At 33.5% G+C, this 23749-nt stretch overlaps 1 protein-coding gene across 10 annotated transcripts in view; it reads right to left on the minus strand.

Moving 5' to 3' along the window:
- Positions 1-23749, minus strand: part of KCNMA1 (potassium calcium-activated channel subfamily M alpha 1) — a 422031-nt gene that overhangs the window by 282779 nt on the left and 115503 nt on the right. For all 10 annotated transcript variants that reach the window (XM_065746496.1, XM_065746495.1, XM_065746491.1 and 7 more), the window contains exon 2: positions 21026-21190. In XM_065746496.1, coding sequence (XP_065602568.1) covers positions 21026-21190 — 165 coding nt within the window. The remainder of the gene's footprint in view (positions 1-21025; positions 21191-23749) is intronic.

The following is a 23749-nucleotide window of genomic DNA, read 5'->3' on the forward strand; positions in this document are numbered from 1 at the left end:
CTGCTAGGACTTTTCTTCTAAATCTCATATCTGACTTCAAGACACAAATATTTTATCCTGATATGATGTATATATCAAACTTCTCCTACATATGGAATTTCATTTTCTTTGTCATATTCTAATATTGATCCAATTTTATACATCTTGAACTCTACCAAAATCAATGACATTGTTTTATAGTGTCCCAAGGCATTAGGAAGAGTGGCTCCTAAGCTACTGAAAGAATCATGAAATGAATAACATCTTTCTTAATACAGCTAATATCTTCTGTGTGATGCAGATGTGTGGATAGTAAATACTGAACTTTGAGTGCCATTAATTACTCTATAATTATGTGCTACTACTCACTTGAAAATTAGAGGATTCTTTAATGACCCATGTCAATTGAATCACAAAAGACTGATGTGAATTTTAGTGCAATGACTGGAAAGCCAAATTATTCTATCAGTAGAACATCCACATGCATGTTACTCTTTTATCAACTTAAATGTGAACTTGGAATAGCATGTAACAACCTTGCAATTAATGAAAAATTTTGTTCCTGTGTTGCATCCCAGCAGTAATTACAGGAGTGCCAGGATTTACAGAAGGCAAGGAGCATCTTATAGAAGTACACAGATACACATTTTTCACAGGAGACCAATGGAGCATTAGCTTTTTTGTTTGCAACAGCTTTCTGTTTCCAACCTCATGCTGCCCACACAAGGCTGCTGCACAGTGCTGCAGCTTCTCTTTGGAACTCCAAAGCTCTGTGATTTAGAGACTTGAAAAAAGTGTATATAATTCAATTGGTTATTTGCATATTACAGGAAAACATTATTTTTCCAGGATGCTATCCCGAAACTCTATTTTCATAAGAATTTAAGGTGGGATTTCCAAATCAAATCCAAACCAATATATTCCAACTAGGCTTGAACCATTCTAAAGATAGCTCAATTACTCTGACTTCTGTCAGAAAAACACTAAGTTTTTTCTTATTTCTGGAAAAAAAATGACTGCAGAATATAAATGTGGTTTTCCCTGAGGACTATGAGTAAATAAGCATCAAGAGAATAAACAAACAGAAATAATAAAAAAAATTATCCACATACTATCACAGTAAGATAATGAGCCAACCACAAACACTCTACTGGTTACCAAGAGAGACATCCCATAATTAAATAAAACTAAATGTCAAGGAAGTTAAATCAGCATCAATTCCTTACAGCCAGGAATACAAAGATTTAATTCTACTTCATATCGTTCATACTGTTTTGTGGAAAAGAAAGGTGGGAATATGGCATTAGATAAAGTAAAAAAAATAGTCAAAACTAATTTAAAATGCTTCTAGTATAAGTCCCAGTAAAACCTTCCTATGCATTTCTCTTTCACAATGGAGACAAAGATTATCAATTTTTCCTTGCAACTTTTTCCATAAAAATTGGATAAAAATAAGATCATTGCACAGAATAATATCTTGATTTCTTGTTCTTCTTGTTCATTTTTCATCCACCTCTGAAATTAAACCGTAAATAAACCTTCAAGTTAAACTGTAGCTTAACTGGCATCACTCCAACTTCATAAATGATGCTTTACATGAGAGGTAACGTACAGAGGACTAAAGATGAAGGAGAGGTATTACCAGGTACACCACAAACTGAGGTCTATCTCATTTCACTCCAAGCAGAAGGTAAGAGCTGTGTTGCTTCTGAAGGAATTTGAAATAACTTATATTCTTTGACAACATGAGATTCTTCTGAATATTTGGACGTGTTTAGACATGACTCCAAGGTCAATTAAGGTAAATTCCAATCAAACCATTCTGTGATCCTGTGATTCAAAGAATTGTTTAACATATTTTTCAATGCAATTTTTTGTTATGGAAATTTGTTAGGGATTTTTTTTTCAAGCACCCATTTAATTTCTGAGCAATAATTTCTTTGCACAAACCATCTAGAACTGGCAAGCATCTCCTATTATCACTACTTCACATGGATGCATTGATATTAAAGACCTCTGTGTAAATTGACAGATCCTTCCACAGTTGTCTCAGTATTTCATACTGAGCACATTCAATATCCATTAGAAATATGTAGGTTGCTCTGAAAGTAATGCTTCCTATTTATTCTCGTTGAAACTACAAAAGATACAAAAAGCACAATAACACTGTCAGATAGAGAAAATTCTCGGCTACAAAATACTATTTTTCAACACATGCACAACCATTAGCTATGCATTTTCACCAGAAAGGAACAAGAGCCTGTATGCCACACTCATACATATCTGCACCAGAAGAGGTAACCTGCTGTTGCCATCGGCACTGTTGAAATGTATCACCCACCATCTCACTGTGTTCACATCCATCATTTGGTCTCCATAAATGTTCAATGATATCAATAAATTTCAGTGGGTGCCATTTTATCTGCATGGAGGAATTCAGTTCCATACCTTTTCTTTATACACTCTTCCATGTCATTTTGTCAGACTGCCCCTCAGCTGCCATCTGCCACACGGTGACAATATTTAATGAAATACTCATGGATAGGTTCAGATTCTATTGCTGTATTACCAACATCAAGGGACAAATGAAGAACTATATATCTGACTTGCAGAATTCTGCTACAATGCTAACCAATAGACTGCAGAAACAGACAGCTTTGTTTAATAATGAGATCAGTACAAAGCCTTCTTTTGTGGAATGAAAAACAGAAAATAATTGAAGAAATGTACTTAGCTAATTATTTAATTATCATGAAATTTTTCCAAGACTGGGATTTCTTCCAGGGAATGATTAATTTGTATCTACAGTTTTCAGAAATTACCCACAGAGATTGACTGGACAACTTTATATGCAACTTTATATATAAAGGTATAAAACTGCTACTTAGTAATTCTGTGTTCATATGTAGAATTTATATAAAATACATGTTTTCTGAGAACATTTACAAGTCATTATTGATGACTGTAAGCATTTCCAACAGATGGAAAAGACATACAACTAATATTTCTGCCACTGCTTTGAATCAGAGTACATTGATTAAACAGTAACGGAAACACCAGACAGTAAGTCTCAAAGTCTTTTTTATCAGGTCAGGAGAGTAAATGTTTAGATCATCCCTGATTCATTTTTTCTTTCAAGTACAACTAGCAGAAATTGAATTACACTGTCCCCATCCTTCTTTGAAACACTTTTTGCAAATCTTTCCACTAGAGAGCCATTGTACTTGAACAAAATGTTTTGCAGCACTTGACAAATGCTGATTTTTCAGAACATCTCTCTTCATAGTAAAGTCAGATTGAAACACCAACTCCAGAAGCTGCAGTTTCCTGTTCTAGAACTCCAGGCAAGTGCAGAGTCAAGTTGACAGACTGCCTCTATATTCACCTACATAATATACTAAATTTGATATCAATTTCTTCCCATTTCCACTGTGTTTAATTCTACATCAAAATATAATCTGGTGAAAACGTAGTGTCCAGTGATATAAATAAGGAACTGTTACAATGAAAAAAAAGTTTATGGGAACAAAACAAAGCTGAGAAATATTGCAAAGCAAACCTGTCTTACCTGTCACTATTCCCAACACTGCATAAAATCAATTGTGAAATGCTAGGTTTGAAGAACCTTACATGTGATCCTGTAATTTCGACACTATATTGTTATGACTACTGCTTAAAACTGTTCCCAAACAGCAATATCATTTATAAGCAGCATTATGATAATTTCAAGTTGTTCAAAGTAGAATATGCAGGACGGTCAGCCATAAAGCATATTCATAAGGATTTGCTTTATTGACTCTCTAAGAATTTTTGTTCAACATTTTCGGAAAGAAATCAGAAGTGGAGACGCAATTCATTACTATATTTCAAAGCATAAGAAATGAATAATAAAAGGAAAAAAAAAGAAAAATCCTACATCTACTGTCACGGAATGATGTCTCTTTTCCTCTCTTCCAAAGATTAAACAAGTTTCTTGATACAATCTGACATTCTTGGCTAGGAATGCTATTTAGAGAAAACTCTATTTGAGGGCAAATATCTAAAGTAACTGTAGAATAATATGTTTGGTCTATAGATCCTAAGAAATCTCCCATCATTCAAGTCAGCCTCAGATCATTCAAGTTAGCCTCAGATGCAAACTGAGACAACATTAATTTTTCCAAAGTTATCCTACTACCATGCAAAGTAGAAAGGGGTTAGCACAGATTTTATTTTGCTACGATAAACCTCTTTCAAGACATACAAATCCTAGAATTCCTTTCTTTGTACTCTATCACTAACAGAATTCAAAGTTCCTTCCAACTAGTACAGCCCAGCTAAGCAGTCTTTGCAGACAGCCTTGGCTCTTACCAAGTGCTAAAGAAATAAATTTAGAGTATGAAGCCTCTGAAACAACAGTACTGTGCAGTACAAAAATAAGGTGATAATATTCATTTATTTATTTTTAACAATTAGGGAAGAGCATTGAATTTTAATTTAGCTCTCACTTTGGCACTACATTCTTGGGTAACCTGCAGCATAGAATTTCAGTCTGGTCTTATACATTTTACATCTTTGTCCTGCTTACTCAAAGTAAAAGCTCTCTGAAAAATATGTCTACATGCATGTGTGCATGCAGTGCTTAGGAAAGGATAATTCTTGATTTATGACACACTAACACACAATATCTTATAACAGTTTCTTTATATATGTTTCTTTTCTACGAAAGGTTTCTTTAAACATAATGTCATTGAAATTATTTGTCCTCAGAGCATCAGTAGAACATGAAAAGCTTCAATCTTCCTGTTGGAGTTGAATAGCAAGCCCACTCAACATTTGTCAAATAAGATGGATATGATAAATTTACAAGCAACTATATAAATTAAGCCTTTATATTCTAAGTGCACGGGCATAAATATTTATGGGGGTATAACTGATTTAATTAGGACTCTCTACTCTTGTTTGTTTTATTGTTGTTATTTTTTTCCATTTTCAACTTTTTCAGTTAGATATTTCTGCTTCTTATAGGAACTTTCAGTCATGTATCATGATTCTAACAATCTCAGTCTTTCAGAACAGCAACAAAAAAAGCTCTTATTTTGGATCGAATATCCTTCTTCAAATTAAAATCTAACATTAGTGTATGTATTAAAACTGAAACATACAAAATAATTTTATCATTTGTTTTGTGTTAATATCCAGAAGATATTCAATGAAACATTCTGGTTTTATCTTCTATTCTCAGGAAACCATAAAGTTAGAATTTTCTTCTACTAACAATCAAGAAAGAGTGATTCAAAGAAGTACTGCATGGATATTAATGAGAATCAGACTGCATATGAAATAGACATGAAACCTGAAGTTGAAGATTCATGGAATTATTTCTTATCTTGATCTTTCCTAAACAGTAGCTGCCATAAGATGCCCAGCAGTTGAAATCAGTAATGCAGAATTAAATGCTCAAATTAGCTTTGGAAAGAGAGAAATTGCTAGAGAGTTTGGTGAGGGGGATAAGGATGAATCCTTTTTGTTTTACAGAAAATACTAATTAATAGAAATAGAAATTTGAAATTTAATAGAGGATGGCTGAAATGTGTAATAAAAAAGGAAGGGGGATTGTTTTACTTTTATGAAACAGGGAAATGAAGGATGAAGAGATGAGACCCAAGAAACAACTAGTTCAATTTCTACTCCCAGACTGAGAGAAACTAGTTCCTGAGATACATATGATGAGATCACAAAATGTTCCACCATGCACCATCCACCATCCACCAGTGATGTTCAACTGTTACTAAACAAAATAATAACAACCCCACAGAACTGAAAAATTACTTTTCAACTTCTTCAACCTCTTTTCAACCTATGGGCCACTTCACTTAATGAATGATAATGTCCAAGAAGAAATCAGCAAAAGCACTGGTTTAAAAATTACCAAAAAAAAAATCAGGAGATGAGTGGCAATTTTCTTTAAAAAGCAAATGGATACACAGAAATAAAATATTTATAGGTCATAATCAAGATGAACAGGATGAGTTCAGGAACTCATAGGTCAGGAATGAAAGCATGGATAATTCAGACAAGACAATAGGTAATTTTTCAAAATTTAAAGAACTCACCAGTCAGACTGCTAGACAGTCTCTGCAGTCATGATTTTCATATATCTTCAGGAATACATTTAACAACTATGTGTCAGGAACAAAATAGAACTGACCTTATCTTGGAGCAGGGAGACCAGATGGTATACTGAAATCTCCAGCCTTCTTTCTACCATTTGAGTAAGCACCAAAATCTCAGAAATCCGCTTACGAGACTGTTTCAACCAATCTGAAATTTTGGTCCCTCAGTACAACATCCCACATACTTCTTGAACACCTACAAGGACAGTAGCTCCCCCACCTCCCTGGACAGCCCATTCCGGCACCTGATCACACTTTGGGAGAAGAAATTTTTCCTAATGTCCAACTGACATGGATTGATCAGCCTGTTCTCCTCTGATCTAACAAAACCTTTCATAGTCTGATTCTAAATTTAAACTTTGCCAATTTGAAAATGGAAAGTGAGATAGGCAGTACTGAGTAAAGTTCATTTGTATCAGAGATGGAAGTATATTTTGTTAGAAAAAAAAACAACAGTTTATACTACTAGGCAAATAAAAAAGAAATTTGGGTAGACAGTTTTCTTAATGTAACCACACCTTCATCAACATACTTTTGCTATTATAATAAGAGTTAAATTTATAATGAAGTCAATGATGTAAAAAGTAATGGCTCGGTGCTCTGTGGTAATCATCCAACTGATCCAGCTACAATGGATTTATTGTGAGTGATAGAATATAGTCACAAACAATGTTACAGAACGTCAAATTTTGCTGGCTTCACCTATATTCAGCTTTCCAGGTTGTATCTTGCATAGATATAACTTGAGATGAAGCAGCGTTACATGCCTGTCAGAGTGCTAAGTTATGCCACTTCTGTTCTATGGCATTTTACATCACTGCAAGTCAAATTTCCAATCACATTTAATAGAAACCATTATGCTGTCAAGATATTTCATAATATTAACAGTGGGTTTATAGTCTTTTTATGCAACTATTTCAAAACACTTCTCAAAAGAAATGTTTTGCAATTTACTATGTTAATATCTGTGTTACCAGATCTATTGATTTTAAAAGAAATTGCTGACAGTAATATGTTATCCTTATAAAATATAATACATCTTCCAGAAGACTATTTTAACCTGCTTAAATGTAAGGGGCTCTTTCACTGTAGGACAGGAAACAATTAGAACTTAGTTTTCATTTTGCTTTTCCAACTACCATTAATAAAGTTGAATTATGACTCTTAAAATTTAATTTACTTATACCTATGTCTCCATTCAGGGAAATACAATGAAACTTCACTGAAGCAATGCTTATATTAAAAACATTTTGTATAACTATAAAATGAAAATATACCAATGAAAGAAAAAAAAATAAAACCTAAGCATAAAGCTTTTTGTTACAACTTTACTTTGTCTTGGAATATTAGATAACCATAAAAAAGAAAACTGTCTCTACATGGTTGTATTAAAAAAAATTATCTTGAGAAATGTTAGCTATAGACTAATAGAAAATATGCCATGTAATAGTAGGAAAGGAGACATTAGTTCATGCAAAACTCAGTTTTATTTTAAATTTCTCACAGAATGCTGAATATATAAGAGCTAACTAAATTCAGTGAGACAAAGTTAAAAAAAAAAAAAAAGTAAACAGACTCTTTCTTATAAGCAAACATTTATATCTCCCAGTCATCCAAACAAGTAGGAATTCAGTAACTAATATGGCTATACCTATTTCCTACAGAAGACATGAGATCATGAGGTCACGTTTCTTCTGAGAAACTACTTACTGAACTACTATAAAAAGACAACATCTCAAATACTCAGTTCATTTTTGGAACCTCACAACAAAAAAGATCACAGAACCACAGACTTACAGAATTGCAGTGGTTAGAAGGAACCTCAAGAGATCATCAAGTCCGAATTTCCTGCTAAAGCCAGTACTTCACAACAGTTCACACATGTAGACATCCAGACAGCTCTTGAAAATCTCTATTGAAGGAGACTTCACGTCTCTGGGCAACCTACTTCAATTATCTGACACCCTTACTGTAAAGGATATCAAGTTACTCAAGTTTTTCTGAAACTTATTGATTCACATTACCTTCCTAAAAAAAGAAAAAAAAAAATCAGGATAAGGAAGCGTTCACTGTTTCTTTCATGTCATCTAACAAGGAAAGAAAAAAAAAATGGTGGAAAACTGCTGAGAAGAGACCTCAACAGTAAATTTGATAATTTTTACTGAAGATTCCAGCATCAGTTACCTACATCACAACTCATACAGTCAGTTACGGAAACTCATCCTGCAAGTAAGATCTGAATGGATACCCAGAAAACTTGAAATTGTCATGGACAACTACATAAAAAATCAGGAATGACTCCAAAATAAGAAGCTTCTTCAACCAAATTTTTACTCAACAAATAACGGCTATTAAAATTGGATATGAAATTTATGTGCATATCTGGTCATGCCAAGGGGAAAATTTGACAAAGGGAGTTTTGACAGGACTTCATTTATATTAAACAGCATCTGACCTTGAGTCCAGAAAATTCCCTAGAGGACTGTGGCAGGCAACTTTTTTTACTATAAAGCCTATTACTTTAAGGTAAATTCCATTATTAATTTTAAATATATGATATACATATTCATATATTTGTCATTGAATATCTTGTAAGGTGGGCAGGTCTGGCTTTACGACAGAAAATGTCTTTTCCAAATTTCACCTAGAAACTAAAAACAAATATAAATTTTTGTTTGAAAATGCTTTTAGTCTTACAGTTCCTTAGTTGTTGTTCCTTTTCTTCTTCTAACCTATTTTTAAGAATTTCCACAAGGTATCACACTCTTTTTTAATACAAAGAACTAAGTAGGGATAGGTAATTTAAATAACACGTGAAAAATTCTGTCAGTTAAATTTATGTGGTTTAGGATTTCTTTTTCTTTTTCCCATCATTAAAGATATGTATTATAACAGTTCTTTTTATAATACTTGGCTGTATTTCAACAGTATTTAAGCTAAGTTCTTACCATAACATACATACTCCAGCCACTTTTTTCTATGCAGAATTTAAAATGAAACATAGAACTGCTACTGAGGGTACATCAGGGTGATGTAGTTACATGGTTTAAAGTTAAAAAGTACTATATAAGGAATATATTTTACAACTATATTGAAACTGTATTTCTGACTATGAATCAATGTCTATATTTTAACTGTCTACTTATAGTATAAGTACCCAAATTAAGGTCAGGATTTTTTATATATATAAAAGTATGTGCTTATAATATATATAAACACAAATTAGGCAAAATAATGTCTTATTTTGAAAAGTGTCAATTCTTTATACTGCAGAAGAGGAGGAATCATTTTTACCTTGTCTAGTAAAAAAGACAGAACTTATGCAAAATAAGTCCTATTCTGTCCTGGGCCCTTTTATGCCTGTATCACTGTTACACACCATGGCATGATTTATTTATTTATGTATTTATTGGTAGCACAGAGTGAGCTCCGAAATTTTAACTTTCAAGTATATAAATCACTTAAAATTTAGTAGAAGATATATATAAGTGAAAACAACCCACACCTTACTTGAACCAGAAAATTCTGTCAAGAGAGGTAACTCTAATTTAGTTATCATAATGCAAGAAAACAAGGCCAAAAAATTATCATTAATAAAAGCATTAAACAGTATAATCAAGAAGAAAGGGTGCCATCCAAAGGGATCTGGACAAGCCTGAAAAGCAGGCTCACTTGAACCTAATGAGATTCAACTAGACCAAGAAAAGTGCCACTCTTAGTTCAGAGGAATCCCAGGCATGTGCATAGACCAAGAGAAAATTGCTTGACAGCAGCCATGTAGAAAAGGATTCAGCAGTTCTGGTAGGTGAAAACCTTGACATGAGCCAACAGTCTGCTCTTGCAGCCCAGAAGGCCAATGGATCCTGAAGTGCATCAAAAGAGGGATGGTCAGAAGGACAATGGAAAGGATTGTCCCCCATTGCTGTACCCTCAGGAGACCCTGTCTAAATGCAGGAAATAAACTATCAAAAATATTTTGCCCCTAGACCTAAAATAAAGAGGTAAATGTTTTGCATGTAAAATACGTGTTTTACATAATTTTTTGGTTGTTGTTCATTATTCATTCCTACACAGTATTATATACATATCACCTCGTACATAGTGATATACATATTGCCTCTATTTTTACACATTTCTAAAGCTGAAACTAACCCGACATCCAAGACTCATAATAGAGCATCAGGAGGCACTTAATGTCACATCATTGAATGTCTAAGCCTTCAGTATAATTATGAATTACTTTTTTCTTCAATATAACTATGCATTTCATTAGTAAAACTGAGGAACATTGTACCATCCACAAGGAAATAATAGGAAATACATTACTTTCAGAAATAATTAATAATAATGTCTTTCTGCAACCATAGGAGAAGTGAAGGACCTCCTGCCCATGGCAGGGGATTGGAATAAAATGACCTCTAACCTAATCCATTCTATGGTTCCGTAAAAGAAAGAAAGGTTCATTGTTTGGGTTTTATTAAATTAAAGTGTAACTTCAGGGTAACTTTTTACTGTTCTTAGATACAGTCTCCCAGAGTATGAAACAGACCATACTCTTTTGACAGGCTCCCTTCCCACTTCTGAGGACTTGGAAACAACAGACACAATGTAGTTCCTCCTTTTTACTGCCTATATGTTAGAGAAGACATTGTCTTCTATAGCACATTAAAATAGTTCACTTGTCAAACAGAACCCTTCTCTTCTCTTCCAGCAGCTCTACTGGAATAGAAGACAGCTTAACATTTTCCTGGAGTATCATTTAAATCAATCTACGCTGATAATTTACTCCTTTTATCTGCTGTAAATTGAAAGAAAGACAACAGAGAAAGTTAAAAGAATGATTTTATAATGAAAGTGAATTTTTAATCTGACAACGACACGGCTTCTCATCTGAAACAGAATCTTTCAAGTGAACATTGAAACTTGCCAGTATGGAACTGCTTAACACATTGCATTAACCCCCCCCCACACACACACACACACATATATGACCTTGATCATCTTAACGATATATCTTTCTATACATTTGATCATATATTTATATATGGTCAAGATCAGATAGAAAAAAGTTTCTAAAGTTGATTAAATAAAACTTCTGAATCAATAACAAAAACCATGAAATCTCTCCTTTCCAATAACTAATTTGACTAGCCAGCAGAGAATTGGTCAGTTCATACTATATTGTTTAAACTTGTACTAGATGATCACTATAACATGTGAAGGAACAGAAGGGTAGTCTTACTCGAGCATCAAATGAACTCACTGAAATGCTCACTAAGAAAACAACAATATAAAAATTTAGAGAAATATAATAACGTTCAGAGTGAACACATGCCTTTGCAAATGCCTATCCAAAAATCTTTCTAAAGCATTTTAATGGCAATTGCATATTCAATCCTCATACAATTTTGGCTCTCATCTGCTGAAGAAAGCTTGGAAACGTTGAAATCTGGAACCAACAATATCACATGATGATCAATTGCCGCAAAGATATCACTAAATAAACATTTTAAAAACACATGGAAGTAAATACACTACACTTTCCCTGAAATTTACTTCTGGGCAAGCAAGACAGCATGAATGGATTCCACTGTATTATATTACATTATGAAAAGAGTTGAAAATAGTTCATTTTAACAAATCAATGGTCTTGTAATTCTGTTTGTTTAAGCAATCTGAATATGGATTTCAGCAATGTCTTAAAAAGTCTCTTCTATTTTTCTATTTTACTAATCACATGAAAGGACTTTCTTTGCAAACACAGCATCACAAAAGGAATAACCATCTGAAGTATATAAAAAGTTCAGGGGTGAAAAAGTCCTTTCATACCAATCAAACAAAAATGCAAAAATTATTTAAATCATTCAATGGTCAATCATCCAATTAAATCAATAGATTTTTTAAATCATTTTCATAGCAACACATTAGTTCACTTTTATGAAAGTCACAAGGGTTTACACCCTTGAGGTAATCTTAGCACATTGGCAGTAACCAAAGACTCGAACTATGTGATCTATTTATACACATCACTATCTAATTTTTAATTTACACATTTCTTTACAAGTGGATACTCCAAATAGTTCAGTCAGATACTATCTGTTTAGGAAAGCTTGCTAGTTTTGGTATTCCAACTTTGTAAACTATATCAAAATGTGATGATGAATTTGCTCTGACAAATTTTTGATAATTACATTATATTTTTAAAGCATATTTATGACGTATATATATATATACATACATATATATATATATATTTATACACATACACACACATTTAAATATATAAACACCTAAATAACCAAACAAAACTCTTTTGGCAACAATCTCAATGCCAATATTTATGCCAAGTCAATGTTGCTGAAATATTAAACCTTTTCTACAACACAGTAGGAAAGAGTATTCTGAAGTACTTAATCATGCACCCATAAATGAGACCTAAATAGCAGGTAATAAACTCGTTAATGATTAGCATGCTGATTACTGAAGTGCAATAATAAATACGATTAATTTACCAGTTTTTTTCAAACATCCCCTCAAATATCAAAATGCTGAACATTACCTTATCAATGAAAATATTTAATGTCAGAATTATTTACTACACCTGATAAGATAAAGCAGAAGAGTCTTTCAATCCAATGCTTACTTTATGGGAAATCAAAATTTTTCAAACTTCAGCTTCTATTTATTTCCATAATTCCATATCAGTGAATTAACTAGTGATATAAATTTCAGTTTTTCTAAAACTATAAACACAGACTTTGCTTTTTCTTTTCTGTCTCTTGGTTTTTGTTTTGTTTGGGTTTTTTTGTTTGTTTTTTTTAACTATGAGGTAGACTCTTAAGTGAAAGAAAAGATCTCACATAGTAGGTTTTACATTTTTAGAAATAAAATTTGCATGTCTGGATTTGCAATAGAACTGCATCATTACAAAAATAGGTCTTTCATGTTGAGAGCCATCAGCTTTAAAAAGACCATGAGCAACTAGTGTTGATGCCCAAGGCTCTTTCCAGAAGCAAATACATAATGAGTTTAATGGTCTGAATGGCAAGGAAAAATTCAGATTGTTTATCTATTTGCACCTGTCAGCCCAGAAAAGATTAAAAGAAATGCAGAACTAAAACACCAGGGAAAAAGGCCTATATGATGGAATAATATGTTGATACATGAATAAACCATCTTCCGTTGGTAAATGTGGAAATAAAAATAATTCATACACAGTCAGAAAGATATACTACAGATCTATAGCGAGAGTCACAAATTCATACTAACAGGGCAGAAATTTATATTGCACAAACGCAATCATATAGGCCAGAAAAATATTTCAGTCCTGCAATCATACTCTAGCAGAGTGAAAAACCTTATATTGAAGTTTTTGATCAACTCAACAAAACAGCTTTTCAGTATTAAATGTAAGAGAAAACAAGGTCAACCTTAGAAGTAATCCATGGGGAAAGAAAACTATCTATAGAATTTTTAGACATATTTCTGTTAGTGCAATATATCAAACACGTTAACATGCTGATTTATGTTACTGCTTTGTAATACAAGAATTTCCAATTCTTATATACTCCAGAAGGAGTGAAGATTAGCTGTATTTTATGGAGGGAAAAAAAAAGAAATGAGCAAATAACAAACTGCTGCTATACTCAAGAAAGATCCTGCAGAATGCATTTTTCTGTATATGGGCTGTGTTTCCATACCTAACTCCTACATTTGACAGTTTGGAGAATGTAATGATTCATTTTTGTTCGTATTGCTTCAAGAAGAGAGTAGAATTATCCAATTCATTTACCTTTAATATTTATTTATTTATTATTTATTTGTAATATTTATTTCCCGTACATATGCATGGTTGCTACATCGTAGCATACAGCTAAATGGTAACTGTCCAGCCATCTAATGACATTCTAGATGTGCAGATATCCACTGCATTAGTGGCTCTTTATTAGTAAAATTTAATGAAAAAGAGCAGTCTGAAGCCCATTTTCTGAGCTAGGAATCCAAATGATTCCTAGTTTTAAGTCCAGTTCTCTGTACACTTTAGATCTTTCTGCTGTAAACAAAAATAATATCTTAAGCTTCATTTGATTCTAGCACATGCATTTACCTGATGCTCACCCAACCCAACTCACATAGCACTATTTAAAATCAGTAAAATGAGAAGAAAATGCTCTTTATGTTTAATTATACATATACTTCATGGAAGACATAAAAAGAGATCAAGAATAGCATAGATAACACTGAAAGAAATCTGATGGAGGAAGGAACTAGTCAGCCACATATCTTCTATTATTACAGTGTCACAACTGATAACAATTCATTTGTCTTAGACATTGTTCCATAATTAGTTTAACCACAACATTTGCAATCATTACACTTTTTCCAACTCCTCATTATTTTGTTTTAATTATGAGAGTTTCTAATAAAGACAATGTGGTGGTCACCTAAAGGCATATGGAATACCATAAATGCTGTAGGTACACTGCAAAACTGAAAAGTCCAACTCTAATGAAATGTGTGTGCTTAAAGAATTTTACTCCCACAGGACTGTGGGGAGAAGAACATCCTTCAATTCAAAGCAGAAACCCAACCAAACAACCCTAGGTATTGTCAATAATAAATAAATATTCAGAAAACTAGAAAATGCATAAATGATACTTAAGCAACCTGCAGTTACTAAGGAAACCAGCAAGACTTACTCAACACTTCCTACTCTATTCCATTATCATTCACTACCATATGAACTCAAATGGAGAAGTGCTTAGAGATTCCTCTTCCTATGGAAACCTAGGAAATAACTACTATAGAAGATTAAAGCAATCTTGGCTAGACACCTCCTGGATTAATTTGTGTGCCACCAAGATCTAAGAAATATTAAAAATAACAAACAGATAAACCTGCCTCTCAACAGTGAGATGCAAAATCTAAACTATCCCTGAAGAACATTTGAGAAGTGGAATAAATTTGCCAATAATAGATCTGTCTAGCTACACTAAAATCCAAAAATACAGATAGATACATTCTCAGCAGCTTCGTAGCAGCTTTGTAGCTTCATAAAAGCTTCCTACCCTGGTAAGTCTAAAATCTTATGGGTTTGGGAATTTTTTTCTTTGATTCGTTGTCCTAGATTTATATACAGTGAAATTCATCTGCCACATACTTTTATACCATGGAAATGAAAGCATACTGATTTATACACATTAAGGTAATTAGGTTTTACTTTACATAAAATACAGTAATCTTTCTTAAAAGATAGCTTTATATTTAATTTATTAACACCTATTTATTGTTCTGGCATGCTCAGAGACAGGTAGAAAGGGAAAGTAATGGTAAATGTAATTACATCAATTATTGTAATGTCTCTGAAACACTAAAGAGTCCTGAATCTCAGTTTTACACTACAAACTGGAAGCAGATATAGCACCAAGCAGAAAAAAAGGATAATGTCCTCTCTCTTCAAAAAAGGATGACAGTAAACCTTGTAACAGATCTTTAATGAACACTTTGAAGAATTTTAACTGCAGGCAAATAAATGCAAATTTTGTTTTAAGTTTTGTGAAGAATTTTATTAGTTAATCAAAATGAGTCTTGGTATGGATCTTAGTTCAAGACAAATGAAAACAAAGGTTAAAAGATAGGGCATCCCATGACTCCTGCATGTGCAGCCAGATGTGGAAGCCAAAAATTCTTCCTTGCCTGTACTTCACAAACAAAACAAGGGGAAATGTGGCACTACCCTTGAAAATAAAAATTAATGTCTAGATATTTTTGCCTAACTATGTGGAGGTTGCACTAAATTTTAGCTAAGAAAAAATGTCATGACTTGATCAATAGACTGCAAAACAAGTCATATTACCCAAGAATGCAAGTACATTATAAGAACATTACAAGTGCTCAGAAAAATAAATAAATGATGAGATAAAACTATTAATTCCACAAAAAGTTTAGCTGCAAGAGGACCCCTCAATGATAGGACCCCACACTGGAAAGAAAAAGATCAAAAATTACAAAATCTTTGTATGCTATGGAGAAATTATATTTTACTTAAATTCTGAGGTGTCATTGATTAAAACTTCTCTTCCTGCTCTTCAAGTCTAGTATACAGCCAATACTGTATTTGGAAACTGCCTTTGGAAACACAGAGACATGCCAAATAAATTCTATGCTGTTAAATTTGACTTTGGCTGCTAGGCAACAGTAACTTACTGCAAGAGGTAGTTGGCTTTTTTTTTATCTAATGTGAGAAAAATTTTGAATCTCCTTCAGAAATAAAAGAAAATAAAAAAGTAGAATAAGTGAAGCAGGCCATAAAGACATCCTAAAAAAGAAGCAAACAGTTCTTTGCATCTTTACATTTTTTTTTCCAGGAAAATCTATTACAATTAATCATATTTAAAACTGAACAAACTTTATTTTTGCTCGCTTGCTTCCCCAACCCCCCCCCCCCCCTCCATAGATAGATAGGTAGATACCCCAGGAACAACAACAACAACAAAATAAATACTACACCAGCTCTCAAACCACTCTTCTGAATATAAAAATTTAAGAAGGTATTTTTCAATCAACTGTTTCATGGATGTATTTCGTTCTTTTCCTCTGATTAGGGTACACTTATATAGTATCTCTTTTTAATGAAGATCCTCTTTATGACACATTTACGCACAGAAACTATTTCTTGAAGGAAAACAACTGATATTCAATAATGCTTGCTTAAGCAAGAATATTGTAAATTTAGTTGTATTTCAGAAACATACTAACGTCATAATTATAATGAAATTACAAAACCTGAGTGGCTAAACTTTTCTTAGTCACAGAAATACACCACCCTTTCACTTCATGAGAAGTGAGCTTTATAACATTTTTTAGCAGTTCTTTAGAAGTCCACTCAGGAGTCTAGATCTTTTGTTAGTAAAAATGTAGTGCCTTCTCTGTTGACCTGGTGGGCTTTGATTCAGACTTTAAGTCACATTCTTAAGTTTTGACACTGATTTCTCAGACAGACTGACGTTAAGATCTTACAAAATTCAACTCTCTGCCAAGCAAATCCTAGTCAGAAATTTTATTACTAATCTGAAAACTTTGCTCTAGCTTGCCAAAAACATTTGCAAGACTTGCATTTTTTCATCCTGTGAATACATAAGGCAGACAGATCAGGGAAAAAAGAAAAAAGAAAAAAAAATCAAAAAAACAACAGAATAACTCCTGGATTTTTTTGATAGATGAATAGAATTCAGCAACAACTATACAGTCCAATCAATCTGTCTCACAGAAACCTCCTGTTACTTCCTGTTTCATTTTAAATTCATTCTAGGATACTTTTTAATTTAAGTCAAGAAAGCACCTTCACATGAGCACTTCTCCTTCTTTCAGTACTTAATGTAGATATTAAGAATTAAGAACATTCAGAAAGCAACCTAGATAGTCTTCCAATGAATTAACTTCATTATGATACTACTGCCACTATATGTTCATGCCTCCACCCTTTGCTTTTTCTCTGAAGGCTTATATTCTTTTTTTTTTAACCATGCTGTCAATTTAAGACGTTTTCATTATACAGTGACAAAAAAGCAATGCTTTAAGCACTTCAGTTTAACACAAATTTGCCTGTTACTGTGAGTCAAGGCAGAATGCTACACCACCATATAGCACTAGACAGCTACAAAGAGCTCTTTTTTCTGCTATACATTTAGATGTCTTGTGTTAAAATGCAAGAAAACAGCATTTTGTTTTGTCGTTTTTATCTCACAGATTTACAATTACACTAATGATTTTATTTAGTTTAAAGGAAAGCCCACACTCAACTGTGTCCTAAATTTACCTGTGGCAATGTCAATAATATACTTAGAGCTTTCTCTTGTACATCATGCACTTTAAATTGCTTAATTAAGGAAGTCTTTCTTCTTTCTTGAATGATTAAAAAATTAATTTCAGGAAGCAAAAACACCTCTAATTTCCTGGTTGTTCAAATTAATTCTGAATGTTTCTAATTCTTACTTGAGAAAACTACCTCAAGAATTTTTATCTGATATTTCCATCATCTACTGCATTGTATTGTAGTACTTCAAAGTAAATCAGAATCTCCTTGAATTTTTACCTTTTTTTTTTTGTAATTTAGATTTATGCCATGGCCTACAGACAGCACTACATGAGTTCAATTACAGTGTTCTTACAATATTTACTTATATGATTAAATATGGACACATTTTTTTAAAGTATGTAAAAGTACACTACTTTTATAAGAATGTACAAGGCTACTCCAAAAGTAATACCTCCTATTTTATTACGTTGGGCCAAGACACCGGAGGCAGATGTTGGTGGGATGTCAGCAGACGTCAAACCTTTCCACCAATATTCTGTTATATCTTCTGCTGTGAGAGAGATGGCAGCAAAGGGGCAGTCTGGCTCAATGGTGTCTGACACGGAAGTGTGTACGAAGCACTCCCTTGTAACTAGCAATGAGAGGAAATGGCTTTAAATTGCTCAAATAATGGAACAGGCTGCCAGGAAAGTAGTGAAGTCACTGTCTTTGGAGGTGTGCAATAAATGTATAGATGTGACACTGACAGAAATGGTTTAGTGGGAATGGTGGTGATGGCTTGACATCTGGACTTCATGACCTTAGTGGTCTTTTCCAATCTTTATGATTCTTCCAAAACCTGCCCTTCAGATGAAGCCGAGTAGTGTAAATATTCCTTCATATACTGAATGTTTTTGAAATGTAAAATTCATAATTTAACATGCTAAAACAGTAACAAATGTGTAAAGATTGACTTCAATTTAAAACCTCACTGTGTAAAAAAGATTCTATAATTTCTTTATCTGTAGATGTCTCATGTGAGTACAGGACTGTAAAGCCACTAGTTCATTGCCCGACATAAAAAAATAATCCACACATTGATTCAGAAGTACAATAGCCAGTAGGAACAGATTGTATTAAATTAGTAGAAGTTAATGAGTAAGTAGTAATATTTTCAAACAATATTTGATAAATATATTGAAAACTGTATTTACTTGACTTAGCAATACGCTATAAATAATGGGAATACTCCCTTTAGCACAAATGTTAATTGAGGCAGTTCATCTTCAGCAAATATAAACATAATGCACAATTTAAGTTAACATTTAATGTTCATTTTGAAAATGGTCCTTCAAAAATTAAATCCTAACAATTCATATCCTGAAACCAGTGTGTTAAAAATATATATCACTCGTTTTCTCAATTAACCAAAATTAACTAGTAGGTCCCATAGTCTGCCACTTGTTTGCAAGCTGCTTAGCTATATTGATAAGTGTAGAATATCTGCTGTCATACATGAGAAAAAATTAGATATATACTCTCAGAAATAATCTGCTCAATTATTGCTCAGCTAACTGCAAATAAAACTGGAAATAAACAAGTACCTTTTAAAATTCAGTGGTAAATTTTAAGATGTTACCCGAAAAGAAATAAGCACAAATAAACTGAACCATTTATCCCATCATCTGTAATAAAATACAAAGTAATATGTATTTTATATTTCATGTTTTGGACCGAACAGTTGGTTTGGTTTTGTGCTCTCATTTACCTCACTAAAAACAGCACAGAACAGTTTCTGAATGCATAGCCAGTAGCAAAAGACTGGTTTTGCATGATCTAACCATGGTACTTGAACTGTAAAAAGAAGTTCGGCTCTAAGATTTATTATTTTTAATAATAAAGATGTCAGAGAAACACATGAAAGATCAATATGATGCTTATCATAAGATGATCAATATGTCAATTTGACATTGAAGCCATATGAAATGCTAAAAAAGTGGCACAAAATACATTTTCAACCTATTGAAAAAAGTCCTCATTTAACATAAGCAAATCAGCAGAATGTATTATGTTAGTAAAAAATAAAGGAAGTACTATTACTGCACAACTAAATAAGACAGTAGCCCCTAAGCCACCTTAACTTTTCAGTGTAAACTTAGACAGAATTAACAGTATATGTCCTTTCTTTCCAACCACCAAATAATTACTTAACAGAAAACAAGTGACTCATGGTAATATATATCTTAAACAAAGTAACCAAGAACACAAATTCTGTATTCATTTTAACCCAAACTAGGTAAAGAATCTCTAGGATTACATAAATTTTAAATAGAATTTAAAACACTTGATCTGTACGATAGTAAGTACTTAGTTTTTATCAAGAACAACAGCAAATCACATGGGATATCTTAAACTCCTATGAATTCTACTGAAAACTCTTTGCAATTAGGTATGATTTGACAAGGCTAGAAAATAATTATATTCAAGTAAGTGAAAACTGTAAGGTTTACCAGAACTTTAAATTACATGTTATCACTATCTGCAACTCTGACACCTAACTCCTTCATAACAAAAATATTCCTTAAGTTCATAGGAGAAGAGATCAGGAGAATATGAAATCATTTCTGTCTAATAGAAGTACTGCAAATCCCACTGCATGTCCAGTTCAAACGTGTCTCTGCTTTACAGGTTTGACCGCTACTTACGTATGTCTTTACACTCATTTTCCAAGTTGGCTTCCATTTTTTCTAACATGGAATTTTGCTAATTTCCTAAGGAAAATTTCCAGACAAAATAACCCTATAGTTTTATGAATATGACTTTACTAAGCTTAGTCTTTAGAGCTCAGAATCAAGGTGCCATAATGCTGAAATAAGCTGGGACAGAAGTGGATCTATCTGAAGCTATGATAGGAAAGACCATGCCTTACTTGTATCTTTGGAGCATCTGCTATTTTACTTCAAAGAAAGAAAACTGATGTTGACTCAGTGCTGCTGCAACAAATAAACCCAAAGTCCTCCACTAATGCTGGGACACAGTGTTTTATAACAAATGTTCTTTAAAATACAAGAAGAGAAAATCACAGAAAACTTACAAGTACTCTGCCAGTTAATGTCTGAGCAGATATCATGACTCCTGCCCAGTCTTTCACAGAGGTCATCCATCCCACTTCTGCTGCCACATTCTCTTCTTTTTCATCTGTTGGTTTGCAGGTCCCATCTGCCTGTGTATCTCCACCACCATTTATCTTCTGGGCCTCCTGCAATGTAAGGTTTTGGGTTTGTTAATGTTTATTAGTTTGATGATTAAACTTAACATAGACTTATGACTGGGAAATGCTACCAGTAATCCTATGAGCAAAATAATACTGCTGAATTCCTGCTATATAAAATGAAGCACCTCCTTAGCCAAGTCTCTCCAGAAGCAGCTATTCAGTAAGGTGCCTAACAGTAGGTAATATTCTTCACTACATTAAACATTAAAGGCATATATTTGGCATCAAATACGTTATATGCTACCTCCTTGCACGCAGCATAATCACCAAGGCTCATATATGCAGTTATAGAGCTACATACAAAAGAATTTGAGATATATACTGAAGGACAGTTTGATCTATTAGTTCAAAACAGTGTGTACTAAGTGCTAACATGAAATATGTAAAATTTTAAATTACTATCATTACGATTAATTATCTGGGTAAGCCCTCACTAAGAAGCATGATGTAACAAGACAATAGTGCACCACAGAGAATCTGCAGGGAGCTGCCATGCTATCGCTGAACCAATGTTTCAATGAAAGTGTGTAATACATCACAGTGAGTGGCTCTCATAGAATAGCTAGGAACTGAAGAGGAGCCTCAGCTGTACTAAGCTGACTGATGAGTCACACACATTGGAAGACAGATCAGTCTCTCACAAATGGTGCAGTAAGGATGTAACTGCCTGCTATGTGCTACAGTCATGGATGCTGCACAAAAATCAAGGGAAATGACAGCAAAAGCCAGCTTGGATTGTAAAGCATTTAAAACAGATCATATGCAAATATCAGACTGTGCTGTGAGCATGCCTTTGGTGACAGCATAATACTAATGACTTCCTAAACACTTGACAAGTTACATTAAACAAGAAAAGCATAGGGGAGGCAGCAAAATTTTGTGCTAAGGTAAGTACTGAGTACTTGATCTGCACACAGATATACATTAGTGCTTCAAGAACTCAGCACAGACCAATTTCTTAAAATATCTTGCTTATAAATCATTCTCTTATAGGCCACAAAGAAGCGAAACTATTGTCGTCAACCATTTTTTGGGACATCTGTTAAAAAGCAAAGATGTTTGACTCTGGTTGTGTGATTATTACTGTAGTAGGAATATTATGCCTACTGGGGTTAGAATTTGCAGTTGTGAGATGACCTAGAAGACACAGGTAGACATAAACAGAATGGCATTTCTTGAGAGCAGTACTGAACTACTAAAGTAGTTACACTGAATCTGTCAAAGGGCAGTGGAGCAGCACCAAAAATGTAATATGGGACCAATAGTTCCTCCTGCAGAATATCAGTTTTGCATCTTAATTATCTAGTCAGATCCTTATCTGGAACTCTCCTACTCAAGATATAGGCTCTGTCTTCCTACTAGCAATGAGCATGATATGTCATATTGTTTATAACAAGTTACAGTTACAACAGTAATTCAGTGCTTTCTTAGCAAATAATCAGACAAAAGATAAAAGCCGGTCTGTATGTGCATAGCCGGACCTCATTCTTTGATAAATATGGATACAATGAATGAGATGTTTTGCAATCAGCATTGAAGGAAACATACCCCATTACACAGTTAAAAAATACAACCTACAGAAATGTGCTAATTACTTAGGAAAATAAAATTTGGTGCAATACAAGGCATTTCCTTGTAATATTCAACCAGGTACAATTTGTGATTTGTATCATCAACAAGACATACTAAACAGTTTTAAAAAAATGTCTTGATCGTCATCAGTATTCTGATATAATTAATGAAGAAAAAAAAAAGAGAGAGAGAGAAACCTAGCTACTTCTCTCTCTCTCTCATTTGTTATAGTTCTTATACAACACAATATTGATGTTTAGTCTATCTCCAAGGTCCTGATCCCTCCTCTGAGTCCTCCCCACCCTTCCCATGGCCCAGGACCCCATGTCAACACAGATGAGTGCATTCAGCTCTCCACAGCCTCACAAAGCCATGGACACTGCCAAGCAGGGCCCATCAACCTGACCGTCCCATAAACATCTTTGATCACTGGGGCTGATGCTGACCCTCACATTCATGGGCTGATATCTTGGCATCTGGATACCAGAGGCTGCTCCTTGATGCCCCAGCTGGGACAAATCTGGCTTCTAGCCTGGGCCCTGCAGTGCCCAGACTGCCACAGATTAGTTAAAAATTACATGTGCTCCACATTACTTATCTCTCTCTTCCCAACAGTTTATCTACCTTTCGTGACTGTTAAAGCCTGTATTTCAGATTGTAAACTTTCCACATCAAATTTTACTTCGTGATCCTCCACTGTAAAGTACATGAGCTCCAGTTAGCTACACACTTGCACATTGAACAAGCTTATATTGGGTAACAATGCAGTTTTCATAAAAGGAGAGATGTAATTAGCTTTTCTTCTTGGATAAGAAACTGAGATGATAATTTGGTGCCTATATCAAGTCAACCATGAAGTCAGAGGCAGAACAAGGATGAAATCACACATTTTCTTGATTTTTCCTCCTAACATTCACATTTGAAATTACAGGCATGCACACATTGCTGAAAAACATCCCTAATTATGGATTT

Source organism: Cyrtonyx montezumae, unplaced genomic scaffold (assembly GCF_038088225.1).
Source record: "Cyrtonyx montezumae isolate F1298 unplaced genomic scaffold, pur_monq_1.0 scaffold_4, whole genome shotgun sequence".
Lineage (NCBI taxonomy): Eukaryota > Metazoa > Chordata > Aves > Galliformes > Odontophoridae > Cyrtonyx > Cyrtonyx montezumae.